Source organism: Melozone crissalis, unplaced genomic scaffold, assembly GCF_028551555.1.
Source record: "Melozone crissalis strain CALT ecotype California unplaced genomic scaffold, PUWL_Pcris_2 ptg000027l_1, whole genome shotgun sequence".
Taxonomy (NCBI): Eukaryota; Metazoa; Chordata; class Aves; order Passeriformes; family Passerellidae; genus Melozone; species Melozone crissalis.
In genome coordinates, this window is record NW_026535805.1 from 53321086 (window position 1) to 53342935 (window position 21850).

General features: G+C 41.9%; 1 protein-coding gene across 1 annotated transcript in view; it reads right to left on the reverse strand.

Annotated features, from left to right (window-relative positions):
* The window catches only part of LOC128939398 (protein eva-1 homolog C-like), a 200513-nt gene that overhangs the window by 121085 nt on the left and 57578 nt on the right, over positions 1 to 21850 (reverse strand). Inside the window, exon 3 of the mRNA XM_054280334.1 lies at positions 12937 to 13060. Within this exon, the coding sequence (XP_054136309.1) occupies positions 12937 to 13060 (124 nt within the window). The remainder of the gene's footprint in view (positions 1 to 12936; positions 13061 to 21850) is intronic.

Genomic DNA, 21850 nt, shown 5'->3' on the forward strand with positions numbered 1-21850 from the left:
CTCACTCTCCCAAGCAGAACTGGCCTCCTACAGATCACTCACAATCTGGTCCTAAGTCTGCTCTAACTGTTACAGTCTGGATATAATTCAGGCCAAATGCAAACATTTGTATTAGTGGGTTTCATGTTTCACCCTGAAAAATTAAACACGCTTAAATGGCCTCGGAAAGGTGGCAGTGATATTCAGCAAATGGCTTACTCCACTCTAATCCCCCATGCAGTCATTTGTAGGGCAACAGAGATTTACCATGATTAAGATATTTGCTAAGGATAATGTCCCTTTTATTACTGCCTGGTTTCAGAGACACTTAAATATAGGCTTAAATATAACTAGGTAGAGAGAACCCAAGGAGGGAACAGCTGCAGGCTTTTCTAGGCACGTTTTTAAAGGTCATTATATGACACAATTGTAACTTAGCTCGGACAATTGCAGGGAAACAATTATAAATGTTTCTAATAGAAAATGGTCTCTCTCAAACAGTAAAGTCAATAAGAAGACCTTTAGTAATTATTGGATGTGTATAATAATATTAACCTGTATGACCATTAGCCATTACATTTAGCCAGTATCTTAAGAATGCTTTCCCTTATGGCTTACAAAAATTTTCTGAATTATCTTGATTTGGAATCTCAAAACTAAATGTCAATTGCCTCAATCTCTGTGAGACCTTAGACACAAAACCTCCTAAAGATATTTTGCTTCTAACAAAATGATGAAATGCATCTATGCCAGAGGTTCACCTTGCCTAAAATTATATTTTTGAACAGAACTTGTAGGAAAAATTATGGAATTTGCTATTCCAAGTATTCATACTTCACTTAATCAGTGCATAAGAGCTGACCCGATTTCCCAGATCAAAGAGCTGGAAATACATGCAAAGAGAAATCTGTTTTCTTCACAAAATGCTAAAGGATCTAAATCTTAGAATTGAGGATCTGAGCAAAGTGAATTTGTAAGAAACAGAGATGCTTTTCCCCAATTCTTTATCAGGTCAGGATTGTTTCCCATAGAAGACTTTCTTATATAGGTTATAACAGTTAAATTAACATGACTGCACCCAAGATGTCACTTCAGAACCAAACTGGACATCATCTTAGCCAGTAATTTCTCTTTAACCCAATTTTTGCCTCACTCACATTCATCCCAGCTTTGTTATATGTTCCTCTTCATGCCACCCAAAAGAAAGAACATTTCTTGCCTTGAAACTCATAACTCTTCATTATATCCACCCATTCCACCATCACCTAATTCCCTTCAGCTGACAAAGGACTATATTTAACTACTGGATGGTAGTTTGTGCTGGTCTGTGAAAAAGGACATAGGGAGAACTCTCTTCCAGCCACTCTTTCCACAAATAATGATGGGCACTGCTCTGTGTCACTCTTCCCTCCTCCAGCTCCTACTGCACCTGTCAGGCATGGATTGACTGTAAAGTGGAACAGCTGAGATGCACAAGTGGAATACACAACCTTTTAGCCACCAGTTAAAATTCAACAAATTTTTATGGACACTGGAAACCATCCCCAAATAATAAAGATGGTGATAACGCATGTGGTGAGATTTTGGTGATTTCAGCAGTTCTGGGCAGAACACTTACAGTGCAAAGCCACTACAGCAATTTTTTTGTGTCAGCCTAAAGAGAGAAGCCAAAGTAAGGGTTAACCATGGAAATTTGAACTTTTTTCTGTGAACATTGTCACTCCAGACCAAAATTCACTGAGTCACTGTGGACATAAAGCACCTCTGGAGAATGTCTGGGCCAATCCTCATGTTCAGACCAGAGTAAACTGGAGCAGTAGGTGGCTGAAGGCCATATCCATTCAAGTTTTTAACATCTGCAAGGATTGAGACTTCGCAACTTCCTTGGGCAAGTTGTTCCATCAATCCTGTTAGTCATGTAAGAGATGAGTATAGTGAGAACCTGCTTACATTTCTTCCATGGGAAGGGGAAAAATGAGTTTCAAAGACAGTAAACCTATTAAAAACTAGGACGAACGCCTTTAGGCAGCATCCTTGAGTAAGAGTGCTGTGCACAGGACTGCCCATGAACAACTCATCCTGGAGATACCCATCCAGTGCCTCTCCTAGTAACCTGTGACCCCTGTTTTTATATTTTCTTTTTCTCCACAATCAGCTGATTTCCAGTAACTTTTGTAAAACATAGAGAATAATTTTAGGGTTAAGTAGAACTAAGTCCATCCCAAAACTAAAATAAGGGAGTGCATCTCAAAGCAGTGAGAGAAAAAGTGCCTTGGACCGCATTCACTGCTATCACACCCTGCAGAGAAGAAAAAGTTGTATTAAAGAGTATTTTCCAGTCAATGCACCACTTCAAAGCTTTTCCCCATGCTTCTATTCCTCTGTTATATATTTACTTATTTTTCATTCGAAGAAAGCATTTATTATTCCAGTATTTCATCCTTTTTTGAGCTTTGAAAGATATAAGCAGGTTCTGGCCTTCAAGACCCTGACTGTAAATCATAGATTCATAGGTTCATAAAATGGTTTGGCTTGGAAGGGACCTTAAAGATCATCCCATTCCAACTCCCTGCCATGGGCAGGGACACCTTCCACTATCCCAAGTTGCTCCAAGCTCCATCCAACCTGGCCTTGAACACTTCCAAGAATGGGGCAGCCACAGCTTCTCAGGGCAACCTGTGCAGTGTCTCGACACACTCAGTGTGAAGGATTTTCTCCTAATATCCAATCTGAATTTACCCTCCTTTAAAGAGTAGATTTAAATTAGATCTGTGGTTTAAAGCCATTCCCCCTCATCTTTTCAGGGGACAGTCAACAAAGGTCAGAAGTTTCTCCCAATGACAAAAAGCCTACTATTTAGACCAGTTCACATTGCTATGGCTCCTTTCTTTTCTGTTTTCTTCTAATTTTAGTTATGATATGCACTTCATATCCTGATTTCCAGAGCTTCCTCCAATTCCATGTGACCCTGCTACTAATGAGAACTTTCTGTTCATATCAGGTTTTTAATAAATCCACATCAATCCAGTCAGGATTCCCTTAGGCAGGGCTGGATGGAGAAAACCTTTCCAGGACAAAAAAGTTTCCAGACTACTGGAGTACAGCCCTCACTATCACTCCCCGACAAGCATTTTACTGTGGGCTACCTGGTGACTCCTTCATTTCAAAGGAATCTAAAAAGGATTCTACCTTTAATCTGGAGCATTAAAAAAGTCAGTGTCACAAATTCATATATTTGCATGCAAATTCTTTTAACATTATTTCAGTTCAATTTTCCCTTGAGAAAATTTTTGTGAAGATGGTGTCATACAATTTTTAAGAACTGAAATTCACCACCCTCGGTAGCCTGGCATGCACCACTTACTTCTACAGGAGATAATCTGAAACTCTGAAAGATACAATTCAGATGACAGTCCAGAATTATATTAAACAGGCAGCCTGCCAACTTCAAAAGTACCCTGAAAACTCAAGAGTGCCAAGTTTTGGAGGTCTGAAACCCTTTCGACAAGTAAGAAGATTGTTTTTTGCAAACGATCTTGTCAGATTCACTTAAAATTACACTCCTGATGCACCTATCCAATTTGTAGTGTTTAAAAGGCTCCTCTCCCCACTGTCACTTTCATTAGTCTGAAGTAGTTGTCCTTTTATATTCTGCTGTGAAAAGGCTGGCAGTGCTGCAAATTAACTGCTACACTTAATTTCCAAAGCAGAGTTCAGATGCACCTAGTTGCACTTTCCTGTTGGACAAAGAGAGCTATATGGTTATCTGAGGGGGGAAAAAAGGAAAAATCAAAATATGTGCACTAGACTATGACATAGGAGTTAAAAATAACACCTGGGAGCCCAGGACAAATTTAATTCTCTTCCTATTTCTTCCATTACTGAAATTGGGCTGATTTTCTGAAGCAGCTCTGGCTTACTGGTGCTCTGCTGCCTAAGCCTCTGCCTCACCATTTGTCTGCTTCCAAAGACCTGCTGGCCAAAGTTCAGTGAGATTTGACAGAAACATAGAGGTGACAAATGTGGTGAAGTCCCTCTACATTTTTTTAAGAACTGGTAGCCAATTTCAGAAGAGAGCCAAACCAGTGCCAAAGCTGGTTGTATTCATTGCAGTCAACCAGCATGGATTTACGACCTGTAAAGCAGCCAACTAATAAACTGTAAACTGTAAACTTGGCCAGCTATCATGGACTTAAATCAGGACTAGCAACACTATAGGAGGCAACATGGGAACCACAGCCAATATTTTGTACTCCAATGAAAAGATGAGAGAGATGCAATAAGGAAAAGTAGCTTAAATATATATAAGGAAAAAGACTTAATTAGCACCACTGCTCATAGCAGTTTTGTTCTGCTCTTCCAGTGATTGTATAAATCTGGAGTAATGCTGCTAAAGTTATTATTAAAATAGCTGAAAGGGAGAACTTAGTCTTATATCATTAAAATAGTCTTCTACAGACATTAAAATAATGGCAATAATAATTCTGACACAAGAACATTAAAAGGACACCTGACTGATATTTTTACATATAACCCACTGGGTTGCCTAGAGAATACAATATGGGAAAATGAGGTCTACTAGATTAAAAGCCAATTCACTACTGTCCTAAATAATTAACTACACAGTATTCCCTCAATGGCTTTGCCCAAGAAATAAAAAAGAATGTAGCTGAGAGAAATACAGTAACCAAATTTCCAAAATTCATCGTGGATGCTTTAGAGGTCCCAGTTTGCAGATACATGAATAGGTGACAACCTCCACTGCCTTTGAAGTAGTCAGAAAAATCAGTGTGCAGGTTAGAAGAGCTTGATACACCATTAGTATGATAAAACATTGAAGCTATCAGGAGAGACCTGTTTTAAAAAAAGTGTAGTCAATTTGCAAACCAACTGTAGGACAGATATTGAAAAAATAATGAGGAAATGCACAGTAATGGAAAGAGTTTATAACCATGACAATACCCCAGAGATTTACTCTTCTCTGTCTTTTTCTTTTGCTTTTTATTTGCCTTTTTCTTTTTCCTAAAAGGCATTTATTTGAGAAGAACAATTGGTCAATATTTTCAGTTCTGAATTAGCGTATATATAGGACCTCCTGCAAAAGTGCTGTATAAATTTACTTCTCTGTTCTGTGTATCCTACACTCACAGTTTAATCTGTGGAGTAATACAACACATCCAAACTTCCACAGAAGTTAACTTTTGTAGCACCACAGTTTTTTTAGAATATGGTTTCTGGAGCAAGTTGTTCACCTCAGTTCTTCACCAGTGCACCAGAAAATTCTGAAATCTGTCATTCAGAGCTTGCAAACCTCTACCATAGTAGAACTCTGCTGGGATTTAGACTTATGGGCTCTGTTTTCAAAACTTGGTTTCCCTGTGTTCCGGTTAATCGCTCCAAGGACACTCCTGGGTCTCCTGAGGAGACTCCCTGATCACTTTGCCCCTGCCAGCAGCCAAAGCCAATTCTGACACCTGCAGGACCAGCCACCACACGGCCTCTGCCCTCAGCACAGAAAGGCACCACGGGTGCCACAGTGCCCAAAGATGGGCTGGAACATGGGGAGCTCCTCCTGGCACTGCTGTGGACTCACCTATTCCAGCACTGAAAGTCTAACCCTTCCTTTTCCTTCACTTGAAATTCATGGCTTAGAAAAGGGTATTGTTATCCCTGGTTTGTTGGGGTTTTTTCCCCAACCCACAGAAAACTTAAATGACAATGGACAAAGAGGATCTGTAAAAGTCACAGTTCTGGCATTTATACAATTTAGGCAGATTTCTGAATTTGTCTTTTTTAGTGGTTCACATCTGGACACTGGAGACCTGATCCAGCAAAGGGAATCCTTATATCTACATAGTAGGAAACACCACAGTTTTCACTGCCTCCTTATTATGTCAATAAGGGCTGACTGTGTTTGAAAGAAAAATGAGGGGTTTTTTTTAACTCTCCAAGGTTCAGCAGCAGTTTCATTCTCTGCAGGAGAAGGAAATTATTATTATAATAAAAATACTGTAATATAATTACATTAGTGGCAATATAATATTTTCATTTATTATATTAGTTAATATATTGTATTAATATTGCAATCATATTTATAATTAAACTGACAACAATCTCTGCATTTTCTGACACTGGAATCACATATTCCTGTTAATCCTCCTTCTGGCAGTCCAGTGATTAATGTGCTACAGAGATAGGGCTATTTGACAGCTCCTGAAAATCTCTGTACATCAACAACTTAAAACAGTATTAATCATTAGCATTAGCATTTCTCTGGCCACAATTGTGGGCTGATAGATCTGCCCTCTGTTATTTACAACATTCCTTTATTTACACCTTTTCATCACCACAGTGGTTGCTGCCTGAGGTTTTATTGCCCTTATAAATTTCCACTCCCTGCATCACCTTATTTTGAAATAATATAGATAAGCAAGAGAGAGCTGGTGAATGCAGGAGGCAAAAGGCTCTTTCTCTTGCCTCAGTGGCTGGGCCGGGGGATGTGCCCATTAAACATCCCCAACTCCATCAGGCTGCTTTGGGAAGCCTGGCCCACCAAAAAGCAATGCAGCAAACAATACAGTGAACTTCTCTTGCCACCAATAAACCTGTCTGATGAAGGAGATTAATGCTTTTCTGAAAGGGTTGATGACCACTGAATTACCAATCTATTCCAGCACTAAAATCAATCACCAGCATTAAAGCAACCAGGAATACATTTAGGTCCTTCTTTGCTCTCATCTTAAACTTAAACAAAACCTCTGTACTTTCTATAGCTTTCTGCTCTTCCCACAGCATTTTATAAATTCTGTCTAGGGAATGCAAGCCTTGAGGATGTGTGATGAGATGTGGCTTTTCAGGCTGTGTTCACTGAATTTAACAGAAAATATGCAATCCCCAGCCAAACAAAGCCAGGGGCGAAGCCCACACAAGATTCAATACTGAAGGAATGGGCCGTAGGAAAATTAAAAGGTGAACAAGGGGCACTCACTGCAAACCTAGGTGGTGCTTCCAAAATGTCCTTTCTATACTTTTCAGCCAATTCAGCTGAAATCTGATGAGCAGACCTGACCATTTCACCAAAAGACATGAAATCACAACAAGGAGCAGGACTCTTCACCATTCCTTGACAGTTGGAATAGCTCTGGCATTCTGCTGTTTGCCCTGGCACATCTTCACCATAGGGCACACACTTCTGGGACACAGAATGGCAGCGCTGTCACTGTATGATAGAGAGCAGAAATTTGAAGATGGCACTCTTATCAGAAGGTGATCTAAATGGATTAATTCCTAATTGTTTTTGAAATTCATTTACTTTCTAGTTAAAGCTGCTTAGGGCTGTTAAGAAAAATAAAGTTGTCTGAGTAAGGATGGTCATTCCTGTGTTTGAAAAAGTCATTGACTTCTCACAAGAATTAACTGGGCTTCTTACATTTTTATCTTACGTTTTATCAAATCTATGGAGAAGAGAATTAAAGTCTGCTCTCCTCAAAACATGTGTCCAGTCAATTCTCAGCCCAAAGATTTTCCAATAAATCAGAGCTACAGGTTCCAAACCAGGATAATGTGACCTCCCTCACCCCCTTTCCTCCTCCTAACTCCTTGCAAATTTTTGGCACTTCACCCTTTGCCAGCAAATGTTTCCTTCCCAAATACATTTCTCAGAGCCTTGATGTTCCCCTCCCAAATAAGTTTTTGTATTGTTACAAAGGGATTTGAGCTGAAATTGGAGCCTAGGTCACAATCCAGGCTTTCTGAAACTTCAAAGGCTTCAGGCTCACATTTGTGAATAAATGTAGAGCAGCAAAGTTTGGATTTACACTTTGTTACATCACTGGGATGATTAGTACAGAGGAGCTTCATATTCACCACCCTTCAATTATCACATCCAGCTCCTTCACTCAGCATTTTTAAATGAAATAAAAATAAATTAAAAAAAAAAAAGGATGTAGATTATCCCTCCCAGAGTCCTTGAAGTCATAAGCTAAAGTAGTAACTGCCCAAGAGAAAAATGGGAAAATATCACTGTAGCATTTTATAGGAAGCTGCAGCTTTAGGCTCTTCATAGCTGAGAAGGAATCACTCCATTCAGAACAGTGTGGCAATGGCAAAGGAGGACACAAAAGAAAGGCACTATGTGGAGATCTCATGGAGTAAGTAAAAGAAATAAGGTAGAAGCCATCCCCTTTCTCGACAGCACTGCCTGAAATGGCCACTCAGACAGCACATCTCACCCTAAGTATTCCCTCTGCAGAGCCGGGAAAACATTTATGTCCCCACTTTGTTCAGAAGCATTGACACTTCTGAAACAGCAAAGCCAAAAAATAACCAAACAACCAAAAAGCCACAATGGGCAAAGAGCTGCTGTGCAGGGGCAGATGGATCTCTGCTGGTGCAATAGCACAGAGCAGCAACCAAACCAAATAAAATCAGCTGCAGTGGTATTGCTGGGGTGCAGAGAGGTGAAGTTATTTCTTCAGCATGACTTGGGCAGCCCCACAGATCCTGTTCCCAGCCAGGATTAGATCACACAGCCCCTCCAGAAAGTCTGGCACACAGAGCAAATATTTCCTAGCTTACAATAACACACAATCTTACACGGTTCTCTGTCTCTGAAGTGAGGGGGATGAACAAACACTGAATTGTTTGAATAACATTGGTGAATCCAGATTTCAGTTAGAGGGAATTCATGTTAGTCCAATTAAATAGTATGTCAATTCCCTCTAATTATCTGTTCCTGCAGCCCACCCGGTAATTACACTTAATGAGTCTAAATCAAATCAGCATGTTACCTGGGAAATAATTGGATTTATGTGCAATTTTTTAATGATCCTGAAAGGTACCCTGGAGATTTAATTCCCCTGTGTGTTCAGGGTTTGATCCTAGGCTTCAATGCACTTTGGATGCGGATCTCAGGATACATTGGCCCTGATAAATTGGATGTGCCCATTCCCTGGCCCTGAGGCCCACTGTTGTGGGATCACCATTCTCATCAACTTTTTTAGCTTCTAAAACAAGGTGCCCATACCCAGACTTCCCACTGGAAACCATCTCTGGCCAGTGCTAAATTCCAAAATACACCTCCACCAGGAGAGAACAATTCCAGATTTCAGTGCTGCAGCAGCACATGCCCACCCTGAGTTGCAGGGAGCCTGCAAGGGCTCTGCTGAGGCTGTGGACAGCAGGAGGAATTGCAGAAGCACCTCTAAGGGAAGAAGCACAAGCTGTGCTCTGCTGAGACCTGTACTGTGCCTCTGACCATCCCCCCAAAGGATGGCACACATTAGAAACTAAGGCACACATGGTATAGAAAAATAAAATAAACCATAGAATCATTGAGGTTGGAAGAGACCAAGATTATCAGTTCCAAAGGTTGATTGAACACCACCATGTCAGCTGAAAATGAAGTCTAAGCTTCTCTACACTCTGATGGACCTTGGCCCTCAAGACACTTAGTAGTTGTAAGTAAATCTTCTTTACCCGAAACTGAGACAGAACAGATTATTTTATTGATCATTTCTGATCTCCTTACACGTCCTAAACTTTAAAATTAAAAGTACACACATATAGTGTATTTATTTATTTACAGGCACAGAGAATTCACAGGACTGCCAAACTCCTGACACTTAAAAGCAGTTCCATGCGCATATCTGAGTCCTGAACATGCAAGATGAGTGTCCATTAGATCCCAGATCCATCTATTGGATCACAGGAGACCATGAATAGCACAAGGCTTCCCAAAAAACACACAAGCAAATTCCTTTCTCACTGCTTCTAGTTAAGTATGCACTTCTCTGAATTATTTATTTTAATTTTTAGAGGAGGTGAGCTGCAATGCCTCTGCACAAGTTTTCCCTGCTTCCAGCAAGAACAGTCTCTGAGGGATGAGTACAGGAGACATCCCCTCATTGCCCTGCCCCCCAGAGCCCCATCATCTGAAAAATCTTTGTCTTTCAGTTTCAGCTTGATTTACTGTCCTCCATCTCCTTGAAATTCTGCCCATGAGAAACCAAAATAGCACCTTGCCTTGTGCATGAACCCCAGAGAGTACCGAGCATCGGAACCACTCGATTTCAAGCGCAGGGGAGTGTCAGGGAGACAAAGCTGCAGTGACAGTGGCTCCAGGGGATGACTGTACCATCTCTTAATCCCTCAGCAAAGGTACAAGCAAATGCCACTAACTTCAGTTTTGCTTTCTTCCAAGGAAGTCTTTCTCTTTGGATAACTACCTCTGTTCAAAGGCCTTCTGAGGCTTCAGCATGACTCTGACAATAGAAGAACTTGGGTATCCTTATTTTATATTAAAAATGTCCTGTCCAAACTCTGCAGGCCACTTCTCAAAGTGCTTCTAACACCTGTATAGAAGAAAATTCACACTCATGTTTCCTAGGTAGTTTCTTAACCAAAACACCTACTTCAGTGACATGATCATAACAGGCTCCCTCAATAAGCAACAAAAAGAAATAGATATCAATATCAATTCAAGACAATTCAGACCTTAAATATCTTCTTATTAAAGTATTTCTCTTATGTCTGCTGTTAAGAAAGACAAATTCAGAAACAGAACCCAAGAAATTATATATTTCTTTTGCTAAATTTATTATCAAATCCTGTGCAAGGCAGTGAGCTCATCACAAGGACTCTTTGATTACAATTCTGTGTGCTCACACTTTCTGGAACAGCTCAAAACTTCATAGGACCACAGTCTTGGGGTTCAGCTCTTAAGCATATATTTACTTACAGCTCATAAACAATACTCAAGTAGTCAATAAACCAAAAAGCCCACCAAAATTTCTCATTGTCCTGTATTTCACATTTTATGAATGCATCATTCCTCAGTTCCCTCATTAGCCTTCTCCCTATAGATAGGTGGAAAGGCTTATTGAACTCACAACAGCACTAGATACTGTTTGCGAGACTCAAAATTAACATTTTGAATCACCAGAGAAAGGCTGACTATGACCTGGTATCTCTGGGCTAATTCTCACATATTTCAAACATTGTTAGTAATCTAATGGGTTCTGATTAATATTTTGCCCAATCACTAAGAAGCAATAATTTCTGTCAGATTATCCTGTTTCACTCTGAAAAATTTGAGCTGCCTGAAAAATGTCTTGGGGAAATATTTTCAAGCAGCTTCCCCTGCTCTCTTTCAGGAAAATCACTTACTCTACACACTGACTTTACTACTTTACTACTGTATCTGTAATTAGCAAAGAATGCCAGGCTATAAATATTAATGCACAGATGGGTCCTGAAGTACCTTCAGAAGTTCAGCACAGGCCTCAACAGTCAGATTTTTCAAGTGAGTTTTGATACAAACCCTGCAGGTTCAGGAGGACTTGTCAGAACACCCCTGTCAAAGAGATGCATTTCTCACCCAACAAGGGATATTACAATCACCCATGAAAATCCCACAACAAATGCAGATGCTTCATTACCTACCTCTGATTTGAATTCCACACAGATCTGGCCAGACCCCTTCACTTCATTAGCACAGGTCTTTGCCTGCTGGGGCAAAAAGTCTTCTTCTGTGCTGCTGCTGGCAGTCTGAATGTTTCTGCTTTTTTTAAAAACCTTTTCTGAAGTCAGATCTGTTTTTCTCTCCTGTGAAAACTTTCCTGGTTTTTGATTCTTTCCCAAAAATACTGCTGCTGTAATGCTGGGGCCATGTTAGTAATGTCATCTAAAAATCTTGAGGCTGGTCTGAAATGCCATGTCCAGATTAATTGCCATAACCAGTTAATTCATGGAATCATTAAGGTCGTACAAGATCTATAAGATCACCAAGTCCTATTAATTCAGCACTGCCAAGTCCACTATTAAATCATGTCCCTAAGCACCACAACTACACACTTTGAATACTTCCAACCACAGTGATTCCCTTGGAAGAGAGGAACAAGGCAGCTTGTTCCAATGCTTGACCACTGTTTCAGTAAAGAGATTTTTCCAGCTTTTAGATCCGAACTAAACCTCCCCTGGTGCATCCCGAGGCCGTTTTTTCTTGTCATATAATTTGTTACTTGGAAGAAGAGGCTGACCCCCACCTTGGTACAACCTCCTTTCAGGTGGTTGTACAATGATAAGGTCCTTCCTGGGCCTCCTTTTTCCAGGCCAAACATCCCCCAGCTTCCTCAGATGCTCCTCATCAGACCTGTGCTCAAATAGAAAGGGGTCCTGTTCTCCAGCCGACATCAGTGGGCACAGTTTGTCCACATCAAACCTGATCAGTCTCCAAAACAATGTATCTGCTTCCAAGGCCCTGATGGAGAATGGTGTCTGTGCTGTGGTGTCTGTGGCTGTGCTAACTCCCCTGCTGGGGCCAGGAATTGGCCAAGAGGGTGTTGGTTGTCCTGAGCCAAAGCTGCTCTGGGCTCACTACTCTGCAGCACACAACTGCACCCCCAGTATCCAGTCCTATTTAATTTAAAAACAGTTAATGAGATCATGCAAAACACAGGGTAACATTTCCCAGCCTGATGGGGGAGCAATTAAACGTTGGCTTTTGGCATGGCATGGGCAGGTGAGGTTCCTGTCACACCACCACCAAGGCCTGCTGAGGCACCCAGCTCTGAGGGCCCGACAAGGAGCTCCAGCTGCCCCTGGAGCGGCCGGCAGAGAGGGGACAAGTCTCTCTACCCACCAGGACAGAAGGGCAGCTGCAGGTGGGATCAGGAGGAGCCCACCCAGCACTGACAGCATGAGCTGAACACTGGCAAAGGCTGGCACTGGCCCCTGCAGAACCTCGGGCTGCTGGCAAGCAGGAAGGAGGCAGAGCTGGAGCATCCCAGCAAGGCAGCAAGTGAGGGGGGAAAGGAAATGCTCCACACTGGGAGTTATCTACACTGAAATTAGAGGTGGAAGGGAAAAAGAAGTCCTAGAAGGGCTCTCTGGTGAGCATTAAGTACAAAAATGCTTTGGTCTCAACAGAGCAAAGAGATTTGATAAAGAAATACTTACTAGGCCTGCACTTGTACCACACGAGGAGGTACTTGCCGGTCCCGGGGCAGGGGTCCGTCCCAAAGAGCCGGCTATTGACGAGGAACTGGCAGCTCCGCCTGTCCTGGCACTCATCCAGCATCTTCTGCAGCCGGGGATAGGCACCAGAAACAGAAAAACAAAAGCACTTCAGTGTCCCCGCTAAAGGGAACATCAAACAGACACAACCTGCAGAAAGAGAAGGCCATCCCTGCCTCCACAACCAGCCCTGGCAGGAGGCAGGTGATGGTGCCCGACACAGCGGGTGCCACAGGAGCCACAGACCCAGTGCTCCTTGCACTGTTTTAAGAGCGGGTTTTCATCCCCTTGCATGGGTGCAAAAGGAAGGATTTGCACTGGGATGGTCCCAGAGATTTTGAAACACTTGCATGCTATTTAATCATAAGACAGTACAATCCCAGGAAAAGCAGCTTTGAGGACATGGATCCACCTTGACAGTTAAAAGTAAAGACCTGAACTCTGCCACCACCAATCTGCTTTAGATTTCTCTGGAGATACACAATTTCAAGACAGCTCTTGTCTCAGTTATATAAAAGCTGGTAAATACATAGATATATAAATTGCTGGTATTCCAATAATTAGTAGTTGTGGTGGGAACACTGTTATACAGCCAATTTAGACACTTTTTAATAGGGCTCATTCCTCTTCCTCCATGATTATTACATTCTTTTAGCTAAACTCAGGAAGGGACTGTGAGTCAGGGGCTTCTCCCACTACCGGCATTTTGGGTCCTACCCTCTTTTCTGCTTTTCCTCTAGCACTTGCTCCCCACTCCCCCCATTCATAACACTCACAAAAACTCCATCTCAGAATCCTGAGGGGCAAGACATTCTGTCTCCTGCTAGCAAATAGCTTCATTAAGGAAGATTAATGATTTCTTTTAACCCTCTGATCCTCTAAAGCAATGGTAGGGGGGGGAGAATAATATTGAGTGGGCCAGTAATTAAGTTTTAAATTCAGCTGGATGGCTAGGGTGGTATTTATGTACTCCTGTAGAGCCCCTAAAGCATTAAAATTACCATAATGTTTGCCTGACACACATGAACCTGTCAGAGCATTTTGAGACCACAGAGCGAGGTAATCCACCAGCCTCGTTAAGTCCCTGTGATACAGAGCTGTGAATTCCAGCTCCAAAACAATTAATTTCATTTGCAGGGAGGCACTGGAAAATCCTTCCTCAGAAATTCCCCTAGGCTCCCCTGGTCTCTTTTGTCTTCTCTCTGTTCACTTTTCTTATACCCACCTCGATATTTGGGCTTTCCCACAATCTTCTCCATGTGCCATTAACATAAAGGCTGTTCCTGCTCAACCATGTGCCACCCAAACCAATTTTCTCTCTGCTTCAGTGAGTACTTTCTATTTTTGAGTTCTCCCTGAATGTAATATATAGAATCTTTAGCATTATAACTCTGAATGTCATGCTTTGAACAACAGCTGTTCCAGTTTCAAGAGCAATTTGAAGCTGCCTCATTTGCAGTTGCTCATAACTTCCTACAGCTTTCACCTTTTGGGCTGACACATGCAAGAATTCATGCCTGCCTCAAGTCTGACCTTTATTTTAAAGTTCAAACCAAAACAATCCAGGCCTTTTCTAGCAGGCAGAGAACATATGCTGTTGTTTTCCACTTACAAAGGTAATAAAATGCAGGCATTTCATTTAAAAATACAGGATTTAGGATGGTGAGATGAACACTGAAGGAGGTGCCTGGGAGCATTAGCCCCAGCTTGACCATCACATTAAAATGCATAGAAAGAGCATATTCTTTCCTCTAGGCTCATAAGGGTTGGCTGCTCACTCATCATGTGAAATCTAAATTAATGCAAAATCCAGTGAGTTGCAAAGGAATTTAAGCAATGGTTCCAGCACAGATAATTCTTTTCATCTCAAAAAAGCAAAGAAAAACTGAAACAATTCTGGAGGGCTACACATATTGAGAGAAACTCTCTCCAAATCATTGTGCACCTGAAAAGATTTTCTGGTACTGGACAGCCATGCTTACATACAAGTAAAACTAATAATATTGAGCAAGGGAAAAGAAGCAGGACCCCAAATGTTTCCTTTCCCTCTAGGGAAGCTTTCTTCCCTCAAAGGCATCAGACTTGGGTTTTGAACTACAAACCTGTTCACAGCAGACAGGTGGGCATTTCAAGAACCTTCAGCATTGTGTCATGGGTGCTGTTAAAACCACTAGGAAAACCTCTCTGGGTTTCAGCAAGACTGAGTTAGGCCAACAAGAAAACAAGTTTGAAAACCTCAGGTGAGACATTTCTGCAGCACTTGTTCATCTGTCCTCAGGCTCAGCATCAGGAACAAAGACAACAATTCACTGACCTCAGAGAACCATGGACATGGGCAGCCTTCAGGCAGTGCCACTTTGTCTTGGCTCTGCTCTAACTTTTGGCAGCTCTTGCTTATTCCTTGTATTCCACATAAGTGAAACCTCCTGAGTTTACTTCCTGTGGTATGCAAAGGATGGAGGGCAGCAAAAAACAAAGCCTTAGGGAGAAATTTGTAACTAAATTAAAGAGCAAAAGTCATCCCTACCATTGTGAGAGCACAGAAAAAAGTGAAGTTTCCTTGAGTCTCAATATGCCATTTACTAATTTGTTATAGTGTTTAGCTACAGTTCCAATTTAATTTGACAATAGCCGTGATTCTGAAAAGTTTCACGGGGGGAAAGAAATCAGTATTTCCTTTTCATTCATGTAACTCTATTTTACCTCCCCCAAAGGGCAACATTTTTCCTGAAAATCTAAAAAAATCATTAAGACTTCTGATTTCCTGTACACTGTTTGAGTAATGTCTTATGCATAATGAAACATATCCATAACATAAAAAGTAAAATAAATAAATATATATGTTCATCATATATATATTTCCTGAAATACATCAGGAAAAAAATGCAGGGAAAATTACCTCTCATTGACAGTGCATTTTCTTGATTAAAAATAAAAAAAAAACATGTTGTTACACCAGTCTTAATGTTAACTTAAAAATTTGCATGGATAACTTTTACTTATCCTTGCATGCACAGAAATTTTCTTTCCCACTGGTTTCATCAGTATGTGCTATGTACCAGCATCTTAAACACTGTGCAGAGCATGTGTGACCAGATGTCCCCCCAAAGGTACCGTTCCCTGCAGGTCCAAAGGTTCTGGTGTTTACCAGAAGCCAAGACCTTGACTTTCTGGCCTTACTCTCAAAATTCATACATCTAGACAGTATCAGAGCTCTGGCAGATGTCAGATGTTTTTTCTGAAGTATTTGCAGACTGACAGGTAGACTGACACCAGGAAAGTTGAGAGTTCACTTGGTAGTGAGGGAATGTCTTGAGCTCACATGGTTTTTGCTCCATGGATGGAAAAATGTAGGCAATTCATTCCATGTTTTCCTTGTTATTCTGGTTGTAACTGTCAGCTGAAAAGGTGGGAAAACACAACCATAAAACCAGCAAGAAAGAGGCCCACAAACAATCTGGACTTGCACAGGAACAGCAGTAGGCCCACAGAACTGGCCCTAGCTGGGAAGTACAACCAGCTCCACACGTCTCCAAGTCTGGTGGATCCCTGACTAAAGCCAAATAAATTCACCTCAGTTTAGATTATATTATAACAATCACTCCAACTGAGGAAGGTGGAGGAGGAATTCAGGAATTCCTGTCTGGCATGAAAGGGGAGGGAAGACACATTAATTGCACTGTGCCATTTTATAATTGCGTTACAGTGGTAAATCAGGCCTGAGGGCTGACAGCCAGCACTCAGGAGGGAAACTGTGGCTGTTTAAACCCATTCCACTCCCTGGTTCATGACTAAGCTAAGAAGCTGCAAGATTTAGAGGAGATAAGAGAGCAAGAAAAGTGAATTCAAGTAAAACAAACACTAATCTAACCCCTGTGATTTATGCCCTGGATTAATCTCCCTGCAGTGACCTGGGTCTTAAAGCAAGGGCAGCCTCAAGCTCAAAATCATGTCTTTCAAGTAGCCACTGCAGATGAAACAGCATTCTCGTGCTCATTTTGCTGTGCTCATTAGCTAAGTAATTGCTTGTGCTCATTAGATAACGACCTTTTAAATGAGGAGCTGGATGTGAGCTCTGCAAGGAGGCCATCCCCAGCCATTCCCAGGGGTGTGCTCGTTTTTAGCCTGTCTCTTCAAATCACTCTTCAAGAAGTGCTTCCCCTGCATGCTTAAAATAAACCACAACTGAGTTTAACACTCAAGGCAATTAAACTTATCTCAGTTCTTGGTCCCTCAGAGCAGTTCAGAGATCCAACACACTTAGGGTGTAACTTTGGGCCCATAGAAGCCAGTGGTGAAACTCAAAGGGAACGAGGGCTTTGCCACAAGGCTGCTCTCTGTACAGCCTCCATCTTCAAAGGACCATAAGGATGACTGCAGGGCATGTCAGCCATGCATGAAATTACACAGAGGAGCCCTACTAAATAATTGCCCAAATAGTGTGTTGCTGGGGAGAGTAACTCACAGAGCAAGCTGCATGAATGTATCAAAACCATGTGCAGGCAAAGGAAGATGCATATAGCTCTGTTAAGAAACTTATGCAAGAAGATACCAGTAATTTTAAGTATTTTTAGGTGAAATTCAGTCCAGGCATGGACATTATGGTGGAGTTGCACCAACACTTATATTGGTGCACCTTCAGAGTTTTTGCAATGGGAAATAAATATAACAAACAAGTTAGCATGAACTCTCCCTACAGCCCAATACATTCATAATGGCTTCATGTCACATTTCATTTGAATTTTGATACTCTTTTATGTACCCTTAAACACTGGCAATACTTTAAAGCATGCTATAAACTTAGTGCTTTCAAGTTGTTCAAGTTGAAAACTTATTTACAGTCCTGTTGCTGAACACTGAACATTCATCTCCATTCATGCAAATTACTGAAGTCCATGGAGGAAGAAGATTTTCCAAGAATCAGCAACAGGGAAGCACAGACTACATAAGGAAGTGAAATCCATGTTGATGAGGTGCAGGTGACCTGCCTATGGTTTCATTGAGCCACCTTCCCAGCCTGCTCCACTAGAAACTAGTTCAGCTTTGCCCAAATTACTGTATTCCATCTGTGCATCACTTGAAGAAGAGGTCAGAGGCCCTGAATCTTGATCTATAGCAGGTTTTAGTGCTCTACTATCTCTTACCACTCTCCCATGGACTTTGCTGGCTCACAGCAGAGTCAGCAGGAGGAAACTATGCCCACATGTTTGGTCATTCACAAAAACATACCAGACAGTGAAATAAAGGACTGAAAACTAGGCATGCATTCCCAGTCTCCAGCTCTGCTATGGGGGTAGTAGATGCCAGCAGGACAGTAGAGCACATAGCAGTGGGCTGGGATGCTAAAACACCAGCAGGATTCACCAGTGCACCTCTGGCAGGGCCTTGAAAGAGCCCAGAAACAGCAATTCACAAAGAGCAGCAACATCTCCACCAAATAGAAGGGCCTGATAAAAGCTGCATTACAAATATCACCTAATTAACATTACCTACATTTCCTAACAGTAGGAAACCTAAACTGTATGCAGGGTCAACTTCAAAGGGAGAGGAGGTCTAAGCTGAAGAAATACAAAAGGATGCATAACCAAAAGTCATGAGATTAAAGAAAGGGAAAGCTTAAAACACAAAGTGGAAAAAAAAAAAAACCCTGGGAGCAAACCATCACACTGTCAAGCAGGGTCTTAGTGGCAATGATGGAAGCCCCATGACTTGGAAAGTTTAAATTTAGAGTAAACAAAGCATTAGGAGGCTTACACCCTGGGGAGCAGTCCTGCCTCATCAGGGAGACAGGCTGCACTGGCCACCTCTGCCTCCAGTGCCTCTTCTCCTGCAGGACATAATCACTCTGCTCTGATGAGCTACTTCAGTCATGCCAAAGATTTCACAGACATAGCAATTTAGAGATTGTCTGTGACCTCTGCATCCAGCAGTTCTACTTGCAAATAACTAGCTGGAAGAGCCACTTGCCAAAGAGCTCTATTTCAGCTTAGGCAAGATTCATGAATGAAACAGCACTGGTTCTGTGATTTTTAGCAGCAACTTTGGCAGTGCAGAAAACTCTTCTGGACCCTGAGCTCACTGCTCACCATCCTCTGCAAAGTAATTAATGTGGTCTAAAAAAGAGTTTCCCACACTGATCTTTAGTTCACTGACATTTTTGAGACTGAAACCTTGTTCAAAATTCCTAGAAACTGTGGAATTCTAATATTCAATACAACAATGGGTTCTCCTCCCAGTGGTACTGATGACCGTTATTCTTCTTTTCTACCAATTTCTTCCTTCTTTCCCCCTGACCATCATCATCTTCTAGATGTTCAAAGTCATAAGAAAGGGCCCTTTTTTATTCCTGTTGAGGCCACTTAGGGCTGTGACATCAGTGGGACCATGCAATATCTGGTGACTGGGCTGCATGTCAGGAGCCATGGTCCTTGGCCTGCCAAGAAAGCTGGAGCAGTTGGGAATGTTTCCTTTTACTTGGTATTTTACCTTCAATCCAGAATAACTGGGGAAAACAAAATCCACTTTGGAAACAGCAACATGAGCCCTCTCTTTTTGTGATCAACAGCTGGCCTGAGCTTTGAGAGCCATCTCTGGAAAGTTTGTCTCATCTTTCCACCAGCAAAGAGGTCAGCTCCCTTTCATTTCTTCTTCTTTTTTTTTTTGTTTGTTTGTTTGTTTGTTTGTTTGTTTCACAGAAGCCTTCCTGGTGGATGAAAATGAAAAAAAAAAAGAGAGAGGAAGAGTTCAGGGAATCCTGGGGTCAGCATGCAAGGAATCTGCTCCCTCTTGCAGGGCTGCTGAAGCAACAGCAGGAGATGGTGGCAGCAAAGGTGTCCTGTCTCTCACCCAAAGGACAAAAGGAAATACCACATCAGCAGCACCAGTGATCCTTGTCACCAAGGTCTGCTTGTCCTGGAGAGTGTTGAAAGAGACCCAGGGCACAGGCCATGCCCACAGGCCCTTCCCAGATTAGCTAGTCTTTCTAAGGAGAGTCAGGATTCAGCTCCAGAGCACCTTCTATGCACAGCTCCTCCTGGGGAAACAAGTGACACAGCAAAATATTGCCCTTGGAAGAGCATCTATCTGCTGATTTCAGTATCTGTGCAAATGAAGAGAGAAGTTAGCCCTCAATGTGTTTGGTAAATATCAGAGGGCAGAAGCACAACAAATTAAGTGGCTCTCCAGGGTTTTCTGTTTTCCTTACAAATAAGCTGTGGTTTTATTTTTTGCCAATTTATCAAAATGAGAAAATTGCAGATAATCAGCTGTAAAGTGTAATATAGTTTTCTGGTAATAAGCAATAATTTTAGCCAACCATTATACATTCTTCCATACAGACCTCAAGTGTTTCATTGCTGAAAACAAGTGGCATCAGAAATACTGATCCAGAATTCAGCCTTCCAGTACATAAAGGGGGCTTACAAGAGGCTTACAAGAAGGGTGTGCAGTCATACAACAAGGGGGAAAAGCCTTGAGGTGAAGAAGGGTAAATTTAGATTAGATACCAAGAAGAAATTCTTTATTCAGAGCGTGGTGAGGCATTGGAACAGACTGACCAGTTCTGGTTGTCCCATCCCTGGAAATGTTCGAGGCCAGATTGGATGGGGCTTTGGGCAACCTGATCTAGTGGAAGGTGTCCCTGCACATGGCAGGGGGTTAGAACAAGATGGTCTTTAAGGCCCCTTCCAACTCAGACCATTCTATGAGTCTGTGGTGATTCTATGAATGTCCAAATTCTTTGTGCATTTGGAAAGCTCCCACTGAATCTGACATTACAGTGTTGGAACAACAGAAATGTGTAGTCTGGGGTCACTGGGTCACTGCCCTAATGTCTCATACACACTCTCCCAGGTAGTCTGCAAACAAAACAAGTGACTAAAGCAAGGAATCCTGGCAGCCAATCACATAAAGATGAATTAGTAGTGGTTCTCTCAGTGTAATCAACTCCTTCTTTTCCCTTTTTAACAAAGAAACAATATCTGAACTGGACATTTACAGTGGAGAGAGATTGTAAATGGGAGTTTACATGCACAGCTAGTGTTTGCAGGGCACAGTTAATAAATGCTCCTCACTCCCTCCAGACTGCTCTCCAGAGAAGCAGCAGATTTATACAGTCATGGCTTTGATTAGACACAGTGATTTTATATACTTAGTTATGAAGGGTTTGGTTTTGGCTGACTTTTTCAATTACTGACAAGCAGAATATACACACAATTGGTCCTGCCTGTAGCAGCCATATATCTGAGTTGCAAAACCACAAAAATACACGCAATTTCCTTGTCTACAGCTTTCCAATTTTCCAACACACATGCATTTCCTACCAGTGAGCTGCAGGCAGCTTGCCATTCAGCTTGTGGAGTTCCTGGCTTACCCCTCAGAGAGGCCTCACTCCCTCTAGAACTGAGAGAGAAGATGAGATTTGTCTCTGGCATTTGGACTCATCCTACCTGGGCAACCACAACACATGGAAGGATCAAAGCCACATTTGGGGGCACCAAAGAGGCTGTGAGTCTCCTCCAAAAAGGCTCAGGAACTTGCCAAAGGTGTCCCAAGAAATTTGTGGCAGAAGAGAGAATGTCAGCTGCTTTCCCAGCACATCTGCATCCCCCAAAATGGGTTAATAAGTGTTTTGGTCATCATCATGTAAGAAATGTACTGCACGAGGGATCTACTGCAGGACTACCTACAGGGAACACAATTCTCACTCTGATAAACAGGGATTGAGAATTACAAGGCACCTAAGTATTGAAGGCAAAGCTAATGGGGAACAGGTCTGAGGACATAAAATGCTAAGAGAGGCAGGTAAGGATTTATTTTCAATCCCTCCTACACATAAAATCATGAAATGGAAACCCTA